The 19,812-nt window shown below is 42.3% G+C and overlaps 1 protein-coding gene across 9 annotated transcripts in view; it reads left to right on the forward strand.

Annotated features, from left to right (window-relative positions):
* LOC149310349 (exostosin-like 3) overlaps nucleotides 1–19,812 on the forward strand; it is a 225,578-nt gene that overhangs the window by 142,762 nt on the left and 63,004 nt on the right. For all 9 annotated transcript variants that reach the window (XM_089528767.1, XM_089528766.1, XM_089528765.1 and 6 more), the window contains one exon: nucleotides 16,724–19,285. In XM_089528767.1, coding sequence (XP_089384893.1) covers nucleotides 17,138–19,285 — 2,148 coding nt within the window. In that variant the 5' untranslated portion in view covers nucleotides 16,724–17,137. The remainder of the gene's footprint in view (nucleotides 1–16,723; nucleotides 19,286–19,812) is intronic.

Genomic DNA, 19,812 nt, shown 5'->3' on the forward strand with positions numbered 1-19,812 from the left:
AAGCAAAAGTCTTCTCTTGTGGGCACCAGTGATAGATGGATTTTGCAGCCCTAAATGGACAGATTTTGAGTCTGGGAAAGAGAACCAGCCTTCAGTCCAATAGGGCCAGGGATGAGGAGAACTGTCTAAACCCTAATCTCTTTTCCTGTATTTTGCATCCATTGTTCCGTGTTCTAGTCTCTGGAACAGCAGAAAACAAGCTTCCTCCATCCTCAATATGACATTCCTTCAAATATTTCACCAGGGCTACCTATCACCTTCTTTTCTCCAGGCTAAACATAGCCAGCTCCCTTAGCCACTCCTCATAAGGCATGATTTCCAGACCTTTCACCATTTTGATCACTCTTCTCTGGACATGTTTGCAATATAAAAGGAAGCCTTCTGTGTCCAATCAAAGGTCTTGGATATGGACGGCCAATGTCAGACAGTAGTATCGACTTCTCCATGCCATCTGGACTCTGGATAATTGCAAGTGTTTAAGATTAAGCTTGCCTACAGCTCTTTGTCTTAACACCCCCTTTCTCATTTTCCCTGGCAAACATTATTACACAAATAATGACACTTCTTTTCTATCTAGGAAATAAAAGGAGAGGGTAGCTGTAGGGTATGCTTGGGAGTTGTGAAAGCCGAAGCAGGAGTGTGTGGCATGTACGAGCAAGTTGACACATCTCTCCCCTCACTCTGTACCAGAAGAAGAATATCCAGGTCTAATTTTAAGAGGCAAGAACATTTTGTCACCTGTGTATTGCGTATCTTTTGTTCCTTGCTTTGAAGGCCATTACATAAAATTAGCTTGTTACTCAGAGCCAGTGGATATTAGCCCTCTATTAGAAGAACCTGCTATAAAGCCCTTTAATGATTTGCTGATGGACTCTTATTTAAAGACTGAGGTGCAAGGCAGAAAATGAAAGGCTAATGGGCTGAGATAGCTGCTAGATGGAGCAGCAAAATTAGGCAGGCTTTTGGCAGCTTTCTAGCTCTCCTTGGCATCTAATATGCCTCTCTGCTGCTGTTTATTGGATTCTGTTATGCCATGGCTTAGGACAGGGGTAGGCAATTGCAATGGAGGTGGGGTAGCCTTGTTTTTCATCACCATCCTCCCAGCAGGTTGCACTGGTACATTTGCCATTGTTGGAAGTGTTGTCGTGCCACTTCTATTTTCATTTTTGGCTGCTTTTTTGGTTTTTAAAAATGCTTTTAGGATATGTCAGGGGCGGGGGGTTGTGGAGCTTGAAGTGCTGTGTTTCACAGGGCGAGTTTGGATGAAAAATTGCCTGGTTTGTTTTTTGCTTTTAATTGAGAAGGCTGGGGTCTTTGCAGAGGCCTCAGTGGCCAGTGGGTCTTACTTTGCCCACTCTTGGCCGAAGACCTTCTTTTGGAGGGCAAATAGTTAGAACCATAGAATCGGAACGACCCCAAGGGCTATCCAGTCCAACCCTCTGGCATGCAGGAATACACCATTACTATCATGGGGGACCTTGTCAAAAGCATTGTTATTGTTGTTATGTGCCTTCAAGTTGTTTCCAACTTATGGTGACACTAACGCAGCCCTATCATGGGGTTTTCTTGGCAAGTTTCTTCAGAGGGAGATTGCCATGGCCATTCTCTGAGGCTGAGAGTGTGTGACTTGCTCAAGGTCACCCAGTTGGTTCTTATGGCAGATCTGGGATTCGAAGCCTGGTAACCAGAGTCATAGTCCAATGCTCAAACCACTACACCATGCTGGCCTTATTGAAATCAAAACACGCTACATCCACAGTTGACTGGTCTGAGCTCCTTCTGCTTTTCCTCATAAGAATATCCTCTAAGGGTCAATATGGCAAACATTTAACATATCAAAATAAAGAATATAAAACTGGAGGGATGGGGAACAGCTATATCCAACTTGTCCTCATCCATTTGGTCCCCAACTGCAAGTCATTCTTTGGAGGATGAGGCAACTAGTAGCTACTAAACTTGATAGCCAAGTGCTACCCTCCAGTATGAGAGCCAGTATGCCTCTTTCTGTCAGTTGGTAGGGAGCATGAATGGGAGGGTACTTTTGCTCCCAGTATGACATCTGATTAGTCATTGGGGAAAGGAAATGGCAGGCTGGAAAGACTTTCAATCGAATCAAGAAGGTTTGTATGTATGTGCCTTCAAATTGGCTGTTGACTTATGAAGACCCCACAGGGTTTTCTTAGGCAAGGAATGCTCAAAGGTGGTTTTGCCAGTTACTTCTTCTGAAATATAGTCTACAGCACAAGGTATTCATTGGTGGTCTCCCATCCAAGTACTAACCAGAGCTGACCCTGCTTATCTTCCAAGATCAGATTGGATATGGTGCTTTTAGAGCAGTGCTCCCCAAACCCTTCCTCCTTCCAACTGTCATCTTCTGGCCTGGGAGGGAGTGAAAGGACAGGCCCAACGCCATCGAGCCCGGCCTCGATTAAGGAAAAGAGCCCTCCCTCCAGTCCATCTGCCTTGGTCCAGGCCTCAGAGGGAGAGAAGAATGCTGGACCTGATCCCCTGCCCCCCTCACCATTCCCTTCTCCTTTTGTGTCGTGTCTTTTTAGATTGTAAGCCTGAGGGCAGGGAACCATCTATTATCCTCTCTGTTGTAAGCTGTCTGGATTCCCAGTGATTGGGCGGCATATAAATAAATCCTATTATTATTATTATTATTATTATTATTATTATTATTATTAAACTGTGCCCTTTAAGAGATTTTGGACTTCGACTGCCAGAAGCCTCAGCCATGTTGCCAGTAGTCTGGGATTCTGGAAGCTGAAGTCCAAAATCCCTTAAAGAGCACAGTTTGGGGACCACAGCTTTAGAGGATTAAAGCATACAGTCTAGAAGGGTATTGTTATATTAGTGTCTCACTATTTTATGCCTAGCACATCGTTGTACTAGAAGCGGCCATCCCAAAAGAAGAGTCTTAACCCAAATGTGAGAATTCTGTGTGGCCCTTCAAATATTGCTGAATTGCAGCTTCAACATGCCTCACCATTGGCTGTGCTGACTATGGCTGCTGGGAGATATAGGCCAACAACATCTGTAGAGCCACTCAGTTTCCACACTTTATTTAGTGTTTTAGCTCGTCTGAGAAGATGCCCAAAAGTAAAATCTATGAAAAGGGAAACCTAACTCTTGTCTCGCTTTTGTGCCATCACATGGATGTTTGGCATCATAGAAGGTGTGCACTGCATCTGGCATGCTTTTTGGCACTGTTGTTCACTTACCATATGGTTGAGAAGAGAGAAAGAAAGCAATATGCTTACATAGTTTGTATTGGCTTCCGTGTTTAATGCTCCTGTCCCAAGGGCTCTGTGAGGAAACACAACAATAAAACTGATACACAATATGGGCTTGAAATTTAACTGGAGCGATTTTAAACTTGGCTGCCAGCATTCAGCCTAAAGAAGAACATGTTAAGTTACGACTTTTCTTACATGACTTTGGGGAACTTGTTTCAAAGAAAGTCCAGTGGTCTTAACTCATCAGAGCGGCTGCATGTGTTTTAAGGATGTGGGAGAAAACAGAATGCAGTTTGTATTTGCTAGTTTCTCAGTATCTGATGTTATTCTTGAGGTGTGCCTTCAGGTCATTTATGACATTTGATGATGCTAAGGCAACCTGTCACAGGGTTTTCTTGGAAAGATTTGCCCAAGGTCGCCCAGTGGGTTTCCATAGCCAAGTGGGAATTTGAACTCTGGTCTCCAGGGTCCTAGTCCAACATCCAAACCACTACACCGTGTTGGCTTTCTGAAATTACATACAGAATATATCTTGTGGAACTGAAAAGTATGCTTCATATAGATGGTTTCTGCATTTAAACACAACACATTCTTTTTCACATATAGTGCCAAGAGTCTTTAGAAATAGAAACACCATCATGCCAGCGTTGACTTCTTCTAGTGCAGAACTGTAAGGAGCATGTGGCCCTCCATCTTTTGTTAGATTCCAGTTCTCATCCGCCCCAGTGACCAGAGGGTACCAGAAGTACCATTCAGTAACATCTGGAGAGCTATAATTTCTCTAGTTCTGTCATAGTCATGACCTTCTGAGTCTTCTTCTAATGTAAATTCAGTTCTCCTGTTCATTCAGGCCTCACCTGGAATCCTGTGTCCAGTTTTGAACACCACAGTACAAAAAGGATGTTGAGAAACTGGAGTGTGTCCAGAGGAGGGCAACCAAAATGGTGAAGGGTCTGGAAACTATCAACCCCTATGAGAACTGGCATAGGGATCTAGGTATGTTCTGCCTAGAGGAGAGAAGTTGAAAGGTACTATGATAGCCCTGTTTAAATATTTGAATGGGTGTCACATTGAGGATGGAGCAAGTTTGTTTACTGCTTCTTTAGAGAATAGGACCCGGAACAATGGATTCAAGCTACAGAAAAACAGATTCTACCTCAACATAGGAAGAACTTCCTGACAGTAAGAGCTGTTTGACAGTGGAAGATGCTGCCTCAGAAAGTGGTGGAGTCTCTTTCTTTGGAGGTTTATAAACAGAGGTTGGATGGCTATCTGCTGGAAGTGCATTGATTGTGAATTCCTGCATGGCAGAATGCGGTTGAATTGGATGACCCTTCAACTCTATGATTCCATGAAAGCAAAGCAGAATTATGGGCAGAAGCAAGCAGGTGATGTGGTTTTCAAAGGATGAGGCAGAAGGCAGTCTTAAACCAAATGTCATAGAATCCTTTCTAGTGAAGTGCTTAGCCTTTTACCCATGTTCTGCCCATGTTCTTTTGCCTGCGTACAATCATACCTTCTTATGGCTGTGAGGATTCTGAGGGATTACCTACTCCATTTCTCTGATATCTAACACATCAGTTTTAGCAATATTGTGGACGCTTAATCTTTTTTGGAAATCACAAAGGTAGATTCTGCCAGCTTCCTTAGGAAACCTGGTTTAGTACCCAACAGCAGATCCATTACTGCTAGTCCTATCCTGAGTGTTGATTTTTACCTGGGCTCTGTCTAATATTTGGAAGCTGTCAGCATCTTTCTTTAGAACATCCATTCTTCTAAGACAAAATAGGTCTGTTTTCTTTCTCACAGTATTTGCATCTAAGCTCCTTTTGCCTTTTCTGTAGATCTCCTCTAAATTCATTTCTAGCCTCTGAATTGTGTTGCCTGGAATTGGATGTTGCGAAAGCCGGCTCGATTGTCTTTTGACAGAGGGGCGGGGTAAAAATAAAGTTGCTATTATTATTACTATTATTATTATTAGTCGAGATGATACCTGCTGGGTGCTCTGTGGAGCAAAATTGTCCCTTCCCAAATCTTAGAAATGTGGCCATTCTTGTACCTTGCAGGTGCTTGTTACCAGTTTCATTTTATGTGATAAGAGTTTTTTGCAGCTATTAAAACCTAAAACAGCTGTAATTAGCAAAGACGTTTCAAGTGTAGTGGATCTGCTGCAGGGTGCGATGACAAAACTACTTGCCATCATTTTGAATTCTAGTTTGGCTTGGAGAAGAAGAAGCAATCAAATAGATTTCTCTTGGCATGAAGAAATTCCCAATTGCCACCCTGACTTTTCCATTTTAAAAAGGCAGCAGATAATGGGAGAGACCTTTCTAACCGGGGGGACCCTGGAGAGGTGTCGCCCGTCGCAGGAGCCAATACTAAACTCGTTGAGGAAAATCGATTTACTATTACTTCTTTAAAGTACTTGTTAAATGACTTTTCTGCCCACCAGAGTTTCCTCAGCGATAACACAATAAAATAGATTTTACAAACTTACTTAAAACTAAACAATTTTAAAAGCCCACATGCCATGGAGAACAGTGCTGTTTTGGCTGTCCATCAGAAGCTCAAAACAAGGATGGAGCCAACCTGACTTCCTTTGGGAGGGAGTTTCCATATGCTGCCACAGTGAATGGCCAGTCTCTTCTATTTCTTGGAAGGATGGAATAGAGGCTGGATGGCCATGTGTCAGGAGTGCTTTGATTGTGTTTTCTTGCATGGCAGAATGGGATTGAATTGGGTGGCCCTTGTGGTGTCTTCTAAATCTAGGATTCTGTGGAACATTCAACAGGGCCTCTGCTGAAGAACTCATTGGGCAAACTCACACAAGAGGAGGGGATTTTTGGGTATCCTAGTCCCAAACCATATAGAGTTTTTAGGCCAACACCTGGCTCCTGTTTAAATATCCTAAACGCACCAGATCCTATATGAAGCTAAGCAGGTTAGGACTTGGATGGGAGACCACCAATGACTACCAGGTACTGTAAGCTGTATTTCAGAGGAAGGAACTGGAAAAACCACTTCTGAGTATTTCTTGCCTAAGAAAATCCTGTGAAATTCATTGACAGGCACCTCGAAGGCACACACACACACACACACACACACATATACAAACACACACACCAATCAACCAATGCAGTTTATTCAAGACCAGTATCCTATGGTCTCTAGTCTGGTCACTATATTTTGCAGTACACATATCTCCTGAACACTTCTCAAATGCAGCCCCATACAGAGTGTGTAACAATAGTCTAGTTAAGAAATAAGTATCGGACCATATAACACCTATATTAAAATCTCTCCACTAGCTGCATATTAGCTTCCGGGCGCAATACAAAGTGTTGGTCGTTACCTTTAAAGCCCTACATGGCTTGGGCCCGAGTTACTTGAGGGAGCGCCTCTCCCTACATAATCCCCCCACACCCTCAGAACATCTGGGACATATTTACTTGAATACCCCAGGGTAAAATTAGTAAAAACTTATCAGAGAGCCTACACGGCAACAGCTCCTGCTCATTGGAATGCTCTCCCTGAAAAGATCCGGCAGTGTCCCACATTGGAAGCCTTTAAGAAAGCTTTGAAAACGCATCTTTTTCAAATAGCATACCCCCCGATTCTCTTTAGAGATAGAATACCTTAATTAAGATCCGGATATCCAACCACAACCGATTGCTTTTAAACTGATTTGTATTTGTTATGAGACTTTATTGAACTGTGTTACATTGCGGATGTAATTGATGTTATATTGTATTGCTTGATTATTGTACTGCTTTGTATTGTATTGTATGGTACTGTGAACCTCTTTGATCAGATGGAAAAGCGGTATACAAATAAAATTTATTATTATTATTATTTATTTAAGTATGGCATGGATCATTTGCGCAAAATCCACTTTGAGACATAGGCTGAAACTTGGCAGAGGCACTTTTGGTAGTAACAACTTGGAAGAGAAATGCTGGGTCCAAGCATGTCCCCAGTATAAGGCTGCCTTCAACAATAAATAAAACTAATCATCCTGCGAAAGCTTGATGTCCATTTGAATTGGATCTACAGAAAAACATCTCTTTGAAGATAAAGGTTTCTTGATCATTTGCTATGGGAGGTGTTCACGATTACGAAAGAACATTTGGTTTTAATGATTATAAATCAAAGCCCAGTTGCTTGGTAACACACTTTTAAGTTTAGGGTCAGTTAGATCAATGGTGGTGGATGGAAAGTGGAAGGGACTCTAGGGAAGGCACAGACTCTTGCAAAAAGTGAGCAATAGACTGATTGCTTTCTTCCTCTGTTCAGAAAAGGAGGGCAGAATGTTTACTGTTCTGCCTCACACCAGGGCCCCCTTCACACTACACAGTTAGAGTGCTATGATTCCACTTTAACTGCCATGGTCCCATCCTGTGGAATCCTGGGATTTGTAGTTTGATGAGGCACTGGAACTCTCTGGCTGAGTGCTCTAAATTGCTGTTGTATTTAGCTTCCCTTGAGTCAACACTGATTCATGGTGACCCTGTGAATGAAACATCTCCAAGACCTCCTGTCCTCCACTGCTCTGCTCCTGTCCTTCAAATTCAGACCCGTGACCTTCCTGATTCAGTCCATCCATCTGATGTGTGGTCTTCCTCTCCTCCTCTCTGTCTTCTGCCGGCAACCTTTCCTAGCATTATTGTCTTTTCTAAGGAGTCGCGCCTTCGCATGATGTAGCTGAAATACAACAGAATTTAGTCATCTTGGCTTCTATTTCTGGATTGGTCTGTTCAAGGACCCATTTGTTTGTCATTTTGGCCCTCCATAGTATCCTCAACGCTCTTCTCCTGTACCACATCTCAAATGAGTTGATTTTCTTCCTATCTTCTTTCTTGACTGTCCAGCTCTCACTTCCTTTGTTTGTTTGTTTGTTTGTTTATTTAATTTTTCCAATAATTTTTATTACACCATGTATAATACATATTATACAATCATGTTTCATATTATAATTTTCTCCCCCCACCCAAATAAGAAAACAGCATCGAAAAATTTACAATCCAATCAAATTAACAATCAGTTTCGGAGATATGGAAAATATTATTGATTATATTATTCTTCATACCCCATTTTACCTTTCATGTTCTTAATTACTATTTCCCATTTGTCTTCCCATGATTCTTTATTGCTTTCCCCAATATATTTTAATCTTCTTTCCTGAAGGAAGTCGAATAATATATATTCTTTTATATAGTTAAATAAGTAAGCCTTGTTCTAATTTAATTTGTTTCTCCATCCATAAGCAATCACTGCATGGGCAGCTTTTAGAAATTGTTTTGTTACATATTTTTGATTATTATTCAATCCTAATTCCCTTAAATTGAGAGTCAAACAATTTTCTTTACTTAATTGTATTTCTATCCCTATAATTGTATTTATCTGTTGCTTAACCTCAATCCAAAATTTTTGTACAAATGGACATTCCCACCACATATGAATATATATTCCTTTAATGCCACATCCATGCCAACATTTGGATTGAAATTTGTCATTTGTAAATGCTAATTGGTGTGGTGTCCTATACTATTTTCCGATCATTTTCATTTGTTGTTCTTTTACATTTGTGTTTTTAATTTTAACAGTTTCTTGTATCCAGATTTCACTTCCATACATGATGATGGGGAATACAATGGCTTGTACAATTCTAAGTTTAGTGCTTAGTTGTATATTTTTGGCCCAGTACAGATGGCGTGAAAGCGCCATGCTGGGGCCAAAAGTAGGCTCCCCAGCCCTATTATGTAGCAACCACATGCTCCCCAGCTCTATTGGGTATGGAGTGCACCATCTTGGCATGGCGCCGCCCATACTCAGCGCATGACGATGCCGTCACATGCGTGCCGCATCCAAATGGACCGGCACGTGCCTGACATCATGCCGTTGGAGGGTGCTTAGGACACATTATTTGTGGCACGAGAAGGAGCTCCAAAACATTCCTGTAGGCCCCTCACAACTAGATTGCCGTGGGAACGAAGCCAGGGAGAAAGGGTCCAAGCGGCCCCTTTCTCCTCTGGCTGTGCCTGTTGGGGTGTCCATGGGGCATGAAGCCCCATGGATACCCCTTTCCAGGCCACGGGGAAGCGGCGTTTTGTTGCTTCCCCGTGGCCTGGAAAAGTGCCGGGTTGGAGCTGCAGGGGCTGTTGGTGAGGCTGCCCTGCCTCCAAACCGGCAAGAAAAGGGGCGTCTGTACCCCGTCTTAATTCCTTAGGATTTTTTCTAGTTCTTTCATAGTTGCCCTTCCAATTCCTAGTCTTTTTCTGATTTCTTGGCTGCAGTCTCTGTTCTGATCAATGTTTGATCCAAGGTATGGGAACTATTTTTCTCTCTTGATTTCCTCATTGTCTAGGTTGAATGTATGTAGGTCCTTTCTGGGCATTATTTTTGTTTTCTTTGTATTCAGCAGTAAGCCTGCCTTTGCACTTTCTTCCTTGGTCTTCTTTAGTAGTTGTTCCAGGTCTGTGATGTTCTCTTCTAGTAGTATAATGTCCAGTAGTGTAGTATAGTAGTATAGTCACATGCTCTCAGCCTCAACGGAAGGCAATGGCAAACCTCCTCTGAACAAATCTTGCCCCAAAAAACCCCCCATGATAGGCCCTATCATAGCTTTAGAGTCACCATAAGTCAGAAACAACTTGAAGGCACAGAACAACAAAACAACAAAGGCATCTAAAACTTAGATTATTATTTTTTCCTCTTGCCTGTCTAAAAAATTCTCCCTTTGTGCTCTTAAGGAAGCTTTACTAGCTGAGCTTGTACCTGCTGAAAAGCAAAGCAACATCACCCCATGGCTGTTGTTTCCTCGGCACCCTGCAAACCTTGGCGCATCTTTGTGAGACGAAACATGTCACAGCATTATGAAACCTGGCATCTTGTGACTGGTAAATTCTCCGAGGGCTCCTTCCAAATCTCTACTGTGCAGCTTTCTACTCAAGATTAGTTGTATAAAGCAATTTCATGTCCAAAAGCTGTTTTCTGTCCACAATGATATAAGCATAAAAAGCGACATTCTTTTATTCCCATCCTGAGTGTAGAAACATATAGCAAGAGAGAGAGAGAGAGAGAGAGAGAGAGAGAGAAAAGAGGTTTGGGCAAAACTCTTTTAGGCAGGGAGAGGGGAAAATCAGACCTCTTATACAAAGGATCTTTAAAATATTTTTACTCTTCCTATTGAATGATAGGATTTCCAAGTAATGTGGCTTAGAAGAATTGCATTTTAAATGGTCACGATAAAGCAGATGGAAAGCACTAGCAATTGAGTCTTCAAAAGCTGTTTAAAAACATCAAGTAACAGAGAATGATTATTGAAGAGCAATTAAAAGCCCTGAAAAATGCAATGATTTGCTTTTTTGAATGTAGTGTTTTGACTATCAGGAAGGCATAATAAGTGGAGTGAGTTCTGCTGCTGAGCTGCTTCTTCCCCTTCTTCTTTTAAAAAAAATATTAAAATTATAAAAGAACACATAGAATAATAATGAAGACAATGTCCAATCAGACATAATTCCATACATTTAACAGATTTCCCTCCATTGATTGAATCCCCCCTAGCAGATCTTGGTGCTTATATGAAATCTATCTATTCTGTTTCTTATATAAATATAAATATGGTTCTGTCATATACATTCAAAAATAGTTTGCATATATAGAAATTATAAATATCTTCCACTTAGCCTTTAAAGCCAATAGTTGCTAATTCCTGCTAATTCCCCTTCTGTTAGACAGAGGATTCTTCTTCTGAGTTAAGAGCGTAAGAACAGCCAAATTGAATCAGACCATGATCTGTCCAGTCCAGCATTCTGTTCCTGCAGCCGACAATCGGATGCCTACAGAAAACTCACAACAGGACATGACTGCAACAGCTCCTGCCTACTTCTATTCCTCAATGATTGGTACCGAAGGGCATACTCCCTCTGATTCTTGTGATAGCACATAGCTACCCATCATGGCTAGCAGCCATTGGCAGCCTTGGCCTCAGTGAGTTTCTCTAATTCCCCTTTCAAGACCTCTGAGTAGAAGACAGTTGTTGCACCTTGTGGAAAGACATTTAGAAATTTAACTATGGAATGCATGAAGAAGTATTTCTTTCTTTGGGCCCACAGTTTCTCACCAGCCACATTCATTAGCAGATCCTGCTGGGCCAGGCCTGCAGAACATGGAAATGGAAAACCGCACATATTCAAGCCTTATTGGCTTGAATGGAGGCACGCTCCCCCAGGGGTGTGCAGGTGCGCACTCCGTTTCCCCCCCGCGAATAATCAAGGGATGAGGACTGTAGTAGCGAACCCTGTATTTCCTGCAGAAATTGACTGTAGAGTTGTGCTGGAGGCCCTCCAAATGCCTAGAGAAGCCATTTTTAAAAAAAATGCAAAATATACAAACTTATATCACATATATAGAGAGGCCATATTTTTGGAAGCAGGTAAGTGAAACTGCAGGTGTACCATTCCTACAGATGTGAGGATCGGATTGTATTGCATATAAATAAAATCCTGTTATTATTGCAGTCATGCCTCAGGGAACAAAGCTTCTGACACTGAAGCTCTTTTTAATAATGGGTCTTTATGCTCATCCAGGTTGCTTCTCTTTATCATCCTCTGGCTGGCTGGAAGTTCTTTAGCAACATTGGCATTGGAGGGATGGTCAAGGAGCACTGGAGGAAGACAGACTTCTAGCATGGGATTGCAGCAGCTTGTCTGCAGTAGATAATGCAATAAAGCTTGATCTGGGAAAGACTGGGAGTCTACTCTAGTTGATCCTAATGTAGCAGTGTGTGCATCTGCTTACAGCAGGCAAGGTAAACAATAGCTGGCTCCAGAATCCCTTATTGAGTATGTGTGAACAGCAAAAGGAGAGAGAAAGGGAGAAGGTAGATAAGCCTGCTTCACCAGCTCTCCAAGTAGGAATGAATTAATCAATTAATGGATATTTATATATGGTCATTACAATGGAACTCATAAGAAAAGTGAAGGCTAGTGAAAGAAAAACTATTCTCTGGAGTCATTTTGGAAGAAGCTTTCAAGGGCTCTTTAGAAAGTTCAATATATATATATCTTTTTTATGCAAGGCTTACCTGACCTACTTGTTTAATTTCACATGTGCATACTGTTAGCTGTGAATAAAAAAATTACTGAAACATATTGTGAATAGTTTTTCTTTTTTGTGGTGTGGGAACCTATTCCTATTCTTTCCATGTTATTTCTGCTTCTGGAATCAAATTTTCTATTGAAGTAATGCTCAGGAACTTGGTTAACTGAGGCGTACCCACATTTAGTTATATCATTCCAGCCAAAGGATGTGGGCATCTTTTGTAGACCTTTGAGTATAACTTTTTTTGAAACTCCTAGCAATTTTAATTGATTTATCTAAATCTCATTGTACCTAACTGAGTATTTCTTCTGCTGGCTGACAGGCTCATTATTCCTTTCTTATTTCTAGCAATCGGAATTGCTAGTTTGTTGCTGGACATCAATTAGAAGATAAAAGCAGACATACAGTCCAGTTGGAGAAGACACACTAAGAGGGAAGAAGAAAAGGAGAGGATTGTGTAGAAAGTCTAGGTGATGAGGAGCATCTTGGAGGTGTTTTGTTTGAATATAGCAATAGCAAGAGTAGAGCTTTGAAAATGTACTTTTTTGGTCTGCAGAAAGGCTAGCACCCATACTGGTTGGAATATTCTGGGAGTTGAATTTCACAAAGTAACTTTCTCAATCCAGTGGCCCAGTGCTAAAAGAGAAAATGGACAGATTTCTGGAAGGAAAGTTGGGCTTCCCTTCCTCTTGGCATGGGAGTCTCACCTCCCTCCCTGACAGAGGGCAGATATTACAATCAGGACATGTTTTTAAGCACACTCTAGAACTGCAAAGGCGGACCTATGGCGTGCGTGCCAGAGATGCCACATGATGCCATTTGGCCTGGTACCTAGCAGAGAGAAGGTGGAACAGGCACGGGTGCCTGTTTCTCCTCCTCCGAGACCTTTCCCGGCCTCCAGCTGCCTCTCTGGTGCTGGAAAAACTTTTCGTTTGGGCACTTAGCACGCAAAAAGTTCACCATCACTGCTCTAGAAGCAATCTTTTACCTCAGTCATAGAATCATAGAATTGGAAGAGACCTCAAGGGCTATCCAGTCCAACCCCCCTGCCATGCAGGAACTCACAATTAAAGCATCCCCAACAGATGGCCGTCCAGGCTCTGTTTGAAGACCTCCAAGGAAGGAGACTCCACCACTCTCCAAGGGAATGTGTTCCACTGTCAAACAGCTCTTACTGTCAGACGTTCCTCCCAATGTTTAGGTGGAATCTTTTTTCCTGTAGCTTGCATCCATTACTCTGGGTCTTATTCTTTGAAGCAGCAGAAAACAAGCTTGCTCCATCTTCAATATGACATCCTTTCAAATATTTAAACAAGGCTATCATATCACCTCTTAACCGTCTCTTCTCCAGGCTAAACATACACAGCTCCCTAAGTCTCTCCTTGTAGGGCATGCTTTCCATTCACCATTTTGATCAATTAGTTACTGGACACATTTTGCATTTGATAAACTCCATCTGTTCTGCGAGGCTTTGCAATGGCAGTGGGGCCCAGGGGCACCATGATAATAGTGTGTTAATTTCAAGGTTTAACAGAGTTTGACTGACAGCTTCCTCCCTTGAATACCAATGTTGGCACATGGTATTCCAACAGATGCTCTTCCAGCAGAGGAAAAGATGTTTCCTCCTGTATCCTTACAGGCAGCCTACACTAGGGGAAATCTAGAAAGGAAATGTGTACACCTCAGTTTTTTCTTCCAGAACTTTGTGGCACTTCTGTCCTTCCTTCCAGACATCATTGGAAAATGATGCTGTTGCCATTTGTTGTGTGTGGGATTGAGAATGAATGGGACAATGAGTATCCAGTGTGGTGTGGTGGTTTGAACATTAGAATATGACTCTGAAGACCAAGCTTCAAATCCCTACATAGCCATGGAAACCCACTGGATGAATTTGAGCAAGTTACACTCTCTGAGCTTCAGAGAAGGGGAAAATCAAAGTGAACAAAACTTGCCAATAAAACCTTGTTTATAGGTTTGTCTTAGAGGGTTCTGTTAAGTCAGAAGTGACATAAAGGTACACAACAACTGTTACTACTAATAGTTTTTTGTGGGTTTTTCAGGTTATGTGGCTGTATTCTGGAAGAGTTTATTCCTGATGTTTTGCCAGAATCTGTGGCTGGCAACTTCAGAGAGTGCTGGCATGGAAGTGAGTGGAGTATATATAGAGTGCACCCCCTGAAAGCTGTGCGATGGAACTGGCAATGTTGCATGCGCACCCAATGCATGAGCCCCATTATTTTCAATGGGGCTCAAGCATATGCCGTATTTGACTTGTGCGAGGGGTCCAGAACGGCAAGGCAAGGGAGCACTGTATACTCTGTGACCCTTGGTTGAAAAGAAGTGATTTACATGTTAATCTCTGTGTTCATCTGTATTTATTTATTTTTCTTTCCTGTTGAAGTTGTCTAGCCTTCCCTGTGCATTCTGACCTGATAGTCATTGGCATGGTCCAGACTTTCAGTTTTTTCAAATAGCATTTTATGCCCAGGATGATTTATAACATGTTCTGCTACACAAGAGACACTGCAGACTGGGCCAGCCAGAAAAATCAGCAGTAGCAGAACACATTATAAACCATACTGAGCATAAAATGCTATTTGAAAACACTGAAATTCTGGTCCATGCCAACAACTATCAGGTCAGAATGCCCAGAGAAGGTTTTGGAATCCACACATACCTAGACAACCTCAACAGGAAAGAAGAAACCCTGAAAGTAAACATAGTTTGGCTACCAGTCCTAAAAAACACCAAAATCAAGACCCAGCAAATGCAAATGAAATCCCCCCAGGGTGAGGGGGATTCCCAGCAGACAATGGATCATGAATTAAACCAAATTGATCTGAGGCCTTGCCATTCAACAACAGAACAATACACAGATTAACATGCAAATCACTTCCTCTCAACCAACAGTATATAAATACCCCACTCACGTCCATACCAGCATTCTCTGAAGATGCCAGACACAGCTGCTGGCAAAACGTCAGAAAAAACTCTTCCAGAACATGGCCATATAGTCCGAAAGACCCACAAAAAACTATGGATACCATCCATGAAAGCCTTCGACTTCACATGTTACCACTAACTTGCTGATGTTCATTTCTAGACAGCTCTCAATGTTGGGGTTTGAGGGTTCTCTTCTTACTTGCAACCTCCATGTTGGCCAGAGGAGAAAATATTCTTTTTAAAGTTTGGTGGGGTGGCAGCATTACTCTGGACATGCCTTTATTCTAGCAGCCCAAACAAGGATGGCATTGGCAATGAATTTGTAAGGAAAGAGACCACTTCTAACTTCTGGAGCCGGCTACCAAGAATGTCTGTTTTATGTGGCCTAGGGTTGGTTTTAGTGGAAACTAGAGTTCAAATCCTCACTTGGCCATGAAGACCCACAGAGTGACCTTGGGCAAGCTATACCTTCTCAGACTTAGAACACGTCATGCAAAGAAAACAACATGATAGTTTCACCTTAGGATTGCCATAAGTCAGATACAACTTGAAGGTGAATAACAACAAATGTGTTGTTACTGTTGAAACTTGGCATTCTGATGCCATGCTCATCCAGGTATTTTCCGCTCCCTTTATTTGTGATTCTTTTAAAGAGTGGTTCACGTCTCTCACAGCTTGCTGTGAATTTCATAAGCTCATTATATCTTAAGAGAAGAAATGCTTTTCCACCTCTTAGGTCTGAAGTGCTCTGATGTTATTTTTTCCCCTTTTCCTATTTAAAGTTAGAGAATAAATCTATTTCTTTTCCTCTTCACTTCCTTTATCTTACTTACGTTGGGGATGGCAGAAATTAGTGTCAGTTTTATTGTTGTTTATTAAGATGGGGGAACTGGGGCACACAAAAATTAAAATAGCTTATTAATTTCCAGTTTTAAATGCTCAGAGGTTTGTAGACACTATTCTGTTCAAATAATTTGGTTTACTTATTATTATTATTATTATTATTATTATTATTATTATTGCCAAAGATGACTAATGTATGAAATCAAGGTTTAGGCAACTATTATATTCTGAACTTGGTGTGAGAGAGACCGCACTTTACATTTCTCATATCCAAAGATGTAAATTTGGAGAAAGGGGTTGGATTGTGGGTGTAGCCAAATATAGCATTGTGGGTTGTGTTTTTTAAAAAAAGCAGGACGATAGATGTTAGTGAAGGATCATACAGACAATACCAACCTATTTCTCATCCTTCTCGAGATTCAGAAAGTGCCATTTGACAATGCCTGAAGTGTTATCTTGGCTTTGTAAACCACAGATTAGATCTAGCTGATAAGTAGGACAGCACGCTTCTTATGAAAGCTTATTCATGTTTTCATGGCTTAATAAAAGCAGGCACTGTTTCTATTGTCTGATGATATATCATTATTGTCTTTTAGGTTTGTTGGAATACTGACAACACAATTTCAACGAGGGATGCTGATACCATGAGCCTCTTCATGCTTTCCTTGTACATCAGATACTAATACAATGTGGAGAGAGACAGTGATGGTTGGCTTGCTCCTTTTGTGGTTCTCTGGCTCAAAGGAGGCTTCTTATCCCCATGCTGGCCCTTTTGTTGCTCTCTTGGCAACCCCCAGTTAACTGAAGACTGGGGAGAAGAATTTGATTATTGGATCCAGTAGTATCAAAAGTTGCATCACTCATCTCAAGGAGAAGATGAAATTTCCATTCTATTGGCCCGTTGTCAAACTGGCACAATAACATTTCCTTCAAGAGACTTGCAGATAAAACAGTTCTGGTTATGGCTACTGATCCAACGTGATAGGGGCGCGGCACCAATTCTTGGACTCATGACTGGGTATACCATGTTGCGGAATGGGGGAGTAGGGAACGGAGGACAACCCTGGATGTTACGATGGTCCAGTCGCATTCGGCTCACTTGGCTTAGCTTCACGCTGTTCATCATCCTGGTTTTCTTCCCCCTCATCGCCCATTACTATTTAACCACCATAGATGATGCAGATGATGCTGGCAAACGCATCTTTGGCCCCCGCACAGGAAACGAGCTGTGTGAGGTAAAGCACGTCCAAGACTTGTGCCGCATACGAGAGTCGGTGAGTGAAGAGCTGCTTCAGTTGGAAGCGAAGCGCCAAGAGCTGAACAGTGAGATTGCTAAGCTGAACCTCAAGATCGAAGCCTGCAAGAAGAGCATTGAGAACGCCAAGCAAGATCTTTTGCAGCTGAAGAATGTCATCAGTCAGACAGAGCATTCTTACAAAGAATTGATGGCTCAGAACCAGCCCAAGCTTTCTCTACCCATCCGTCTGCTGCCAGACAAAGATGAATCTAACTTCCCTTTGCCAAAATCCAACAGGAATTGCCGGCTACACAACTGCTTCGACTATTCACGTTGCCCACTAACCTCTGGCTTCCCTGTGTATGTCTACAACAGCGATCAATTCGCTTTCGGGAACTCCTTAGACCCTTTAATTAAGCAGGCCTTTGAATCCACTGTAAGAACTAATGTGTATGTTACTGAAAATGCAAACATTGCCTGTTTATACATAATCCTAGTGGGGGAAATGCAGGAGCCTGTAATGCCAAAGCCTACTGAGCTAGAGCAACAGTTGCACACTCTACCCTATTGGCGGACTGATGGGCATAACCATCTCATTATTAACTTATCCAGGAAGTCAGAAACTCAGAACTTTCTGTATAACATCAGCACAGGGAGGGCCATGATTGCCCAGTCCACATTTTATGATGTACAGTATCGTCCAGGGTTCGACATTGTGGTGTCTCCCCTTGTCCATGCCATGTCAGAACCCAACTTCCTAGAGATCCCACCCCAGGTACCTGTTAAGCGGAAATACTTATTCAGTTTCCAAGGAGAGAAGGTTGAATCTCTTCGATCCAGTCTGCAAGAAGTACGTTCGTTTGAGGAAGAAATAGAAGGCAATGCCCCAGCAGATTATGATGATAGGATCATTGCCACCCTGAAGGCTGTCCAAGACAGCAAGCTGGACTTTGTCTTGGTAGAATTCACATGTAAGAACCAGCCTAAGCCAAGCCTGCCCACTGAGTGGGCTCTTTGTGGAGAAAGGGAAGACAGACTAGAGCTACTGAAACTATCTACCTTTGCACTGATAATCACCCCAGGCGACACCCACCTTGTAATCTCTTCTGGGTGTGCAATGAGACTATTTGAGGCTCTGGAAGTTGGAGCTATCCCGGTGATTCTTGGAGAGCAAGTCCATTTGCCCTATCATGATGTGATCCGGTGGAACGAGGCAGCCTTAATCATACCAAAGCCACGTATCACAGAAGTGCATTTCCTTCTGAGGAGCATTTCTGATAATGACCTCTTGGCCATGAGGAGGCAGGGCCGCTTCTTGTGGGAGACCTACTTTTCCACATCAGACAGTGTCTTCAGCACAGTCTTGGCCATCATAAGGACTCGAATCCAAATCCCAGCTATCCCCATTCGAGAGGAAACAGCAGTGGAAATCCCGCACCGATCTGGCAAAGCTGCTGGCACAGACCCCAACATGGCTGACAATGGGGACTTGGACTTGGGGCCAGTGGAAACAGAGCCGCCCTATTCATCTCCCAAATACCTGCGTAATTTTACCCTCACAGCAATGGATATTTACAGAAACTGGAACTCAGCTCCTGGTCCTTTCCATCTCTTTCCCCACACACCCTTTGATCCTGTCCTGCCATCAGAAGCTAAGTTTTTGGGGTCTGGGACTGGGTTTCGTCCTATTGGAGGGGGAGCTGGTGGCTCCGGGAAGGAGTTCCAAGCTGCATTGGGTGGCAATGTCCCCAGGGAACAGTTTACAGTAGTCATGTTGACGTATGAGCGAGAGGAAGTATTAATGAACTCCCTGGAGAGGCTCAATGGTCTCCCTTACTTAAACAAAGTAGTGGTGGTCTGGAATTCACCCAAGCTTCCATCAGAAGATCTCTTGTGGCCGGACATTGGTGTTCCAATTGTGGTAAGAGCAATTCAGATACTTATTTCTTATTCTTCAGTTGGAGCGAGGTGGAAAGATGTCAGACTTTGTTTCTTTCTACAAAACAATGTGTGGTTTTAGTCTCATTTCTTTAACTGTGTAATAATATTTTGGATCCCAACAGAGTATTTGCAGTGCTGAGGGTGGGTGGACATGGACTCTACCAGCATATGAAGAGATAATTGCTTTTCATGTACTGTCACTACTCTTCCCATATAGCCTCAGAATCCAATCCTCTGTCGAATTGTTATAGAAGTGCTCCCCAACTTTGAACCCTTACCAACCTAAGGGCCTTGGGAAGGTTCAGAGCAAAGCAGATTGCATGATCAATAGGTTTTCAGTCTTTTTACTTGTGGAAAAAATAATTTCAAAATAATATTGATTCGCATTTAGAGCACAAATGTGGTCAGCACCTGGGCAGTCCAAAGTCCAAGCAGCAAGCTCAGAGAGGAGTTTTGTAAGTTCATTATAAAAAGTATAGACATAATTCAGACTCGGGGCATCTTGAA

This window comes from Sceloporus occidentalis, unplaced genomic scaffold (genome assembly GCF_023333645.1).
Source record: "Sceloporus occidentalis isolate IW3139 unplaced genomic scaffold, rSceOcc1.0.p SCAF_6, whole genome shotgun sequence".
Lineage (NCBI taxonomy): Eukaryota > Metazoa > Chordata > Lepidosauria > Squamata > Phrynosomatidae > Sceloporus > Sceloporus occidentalis.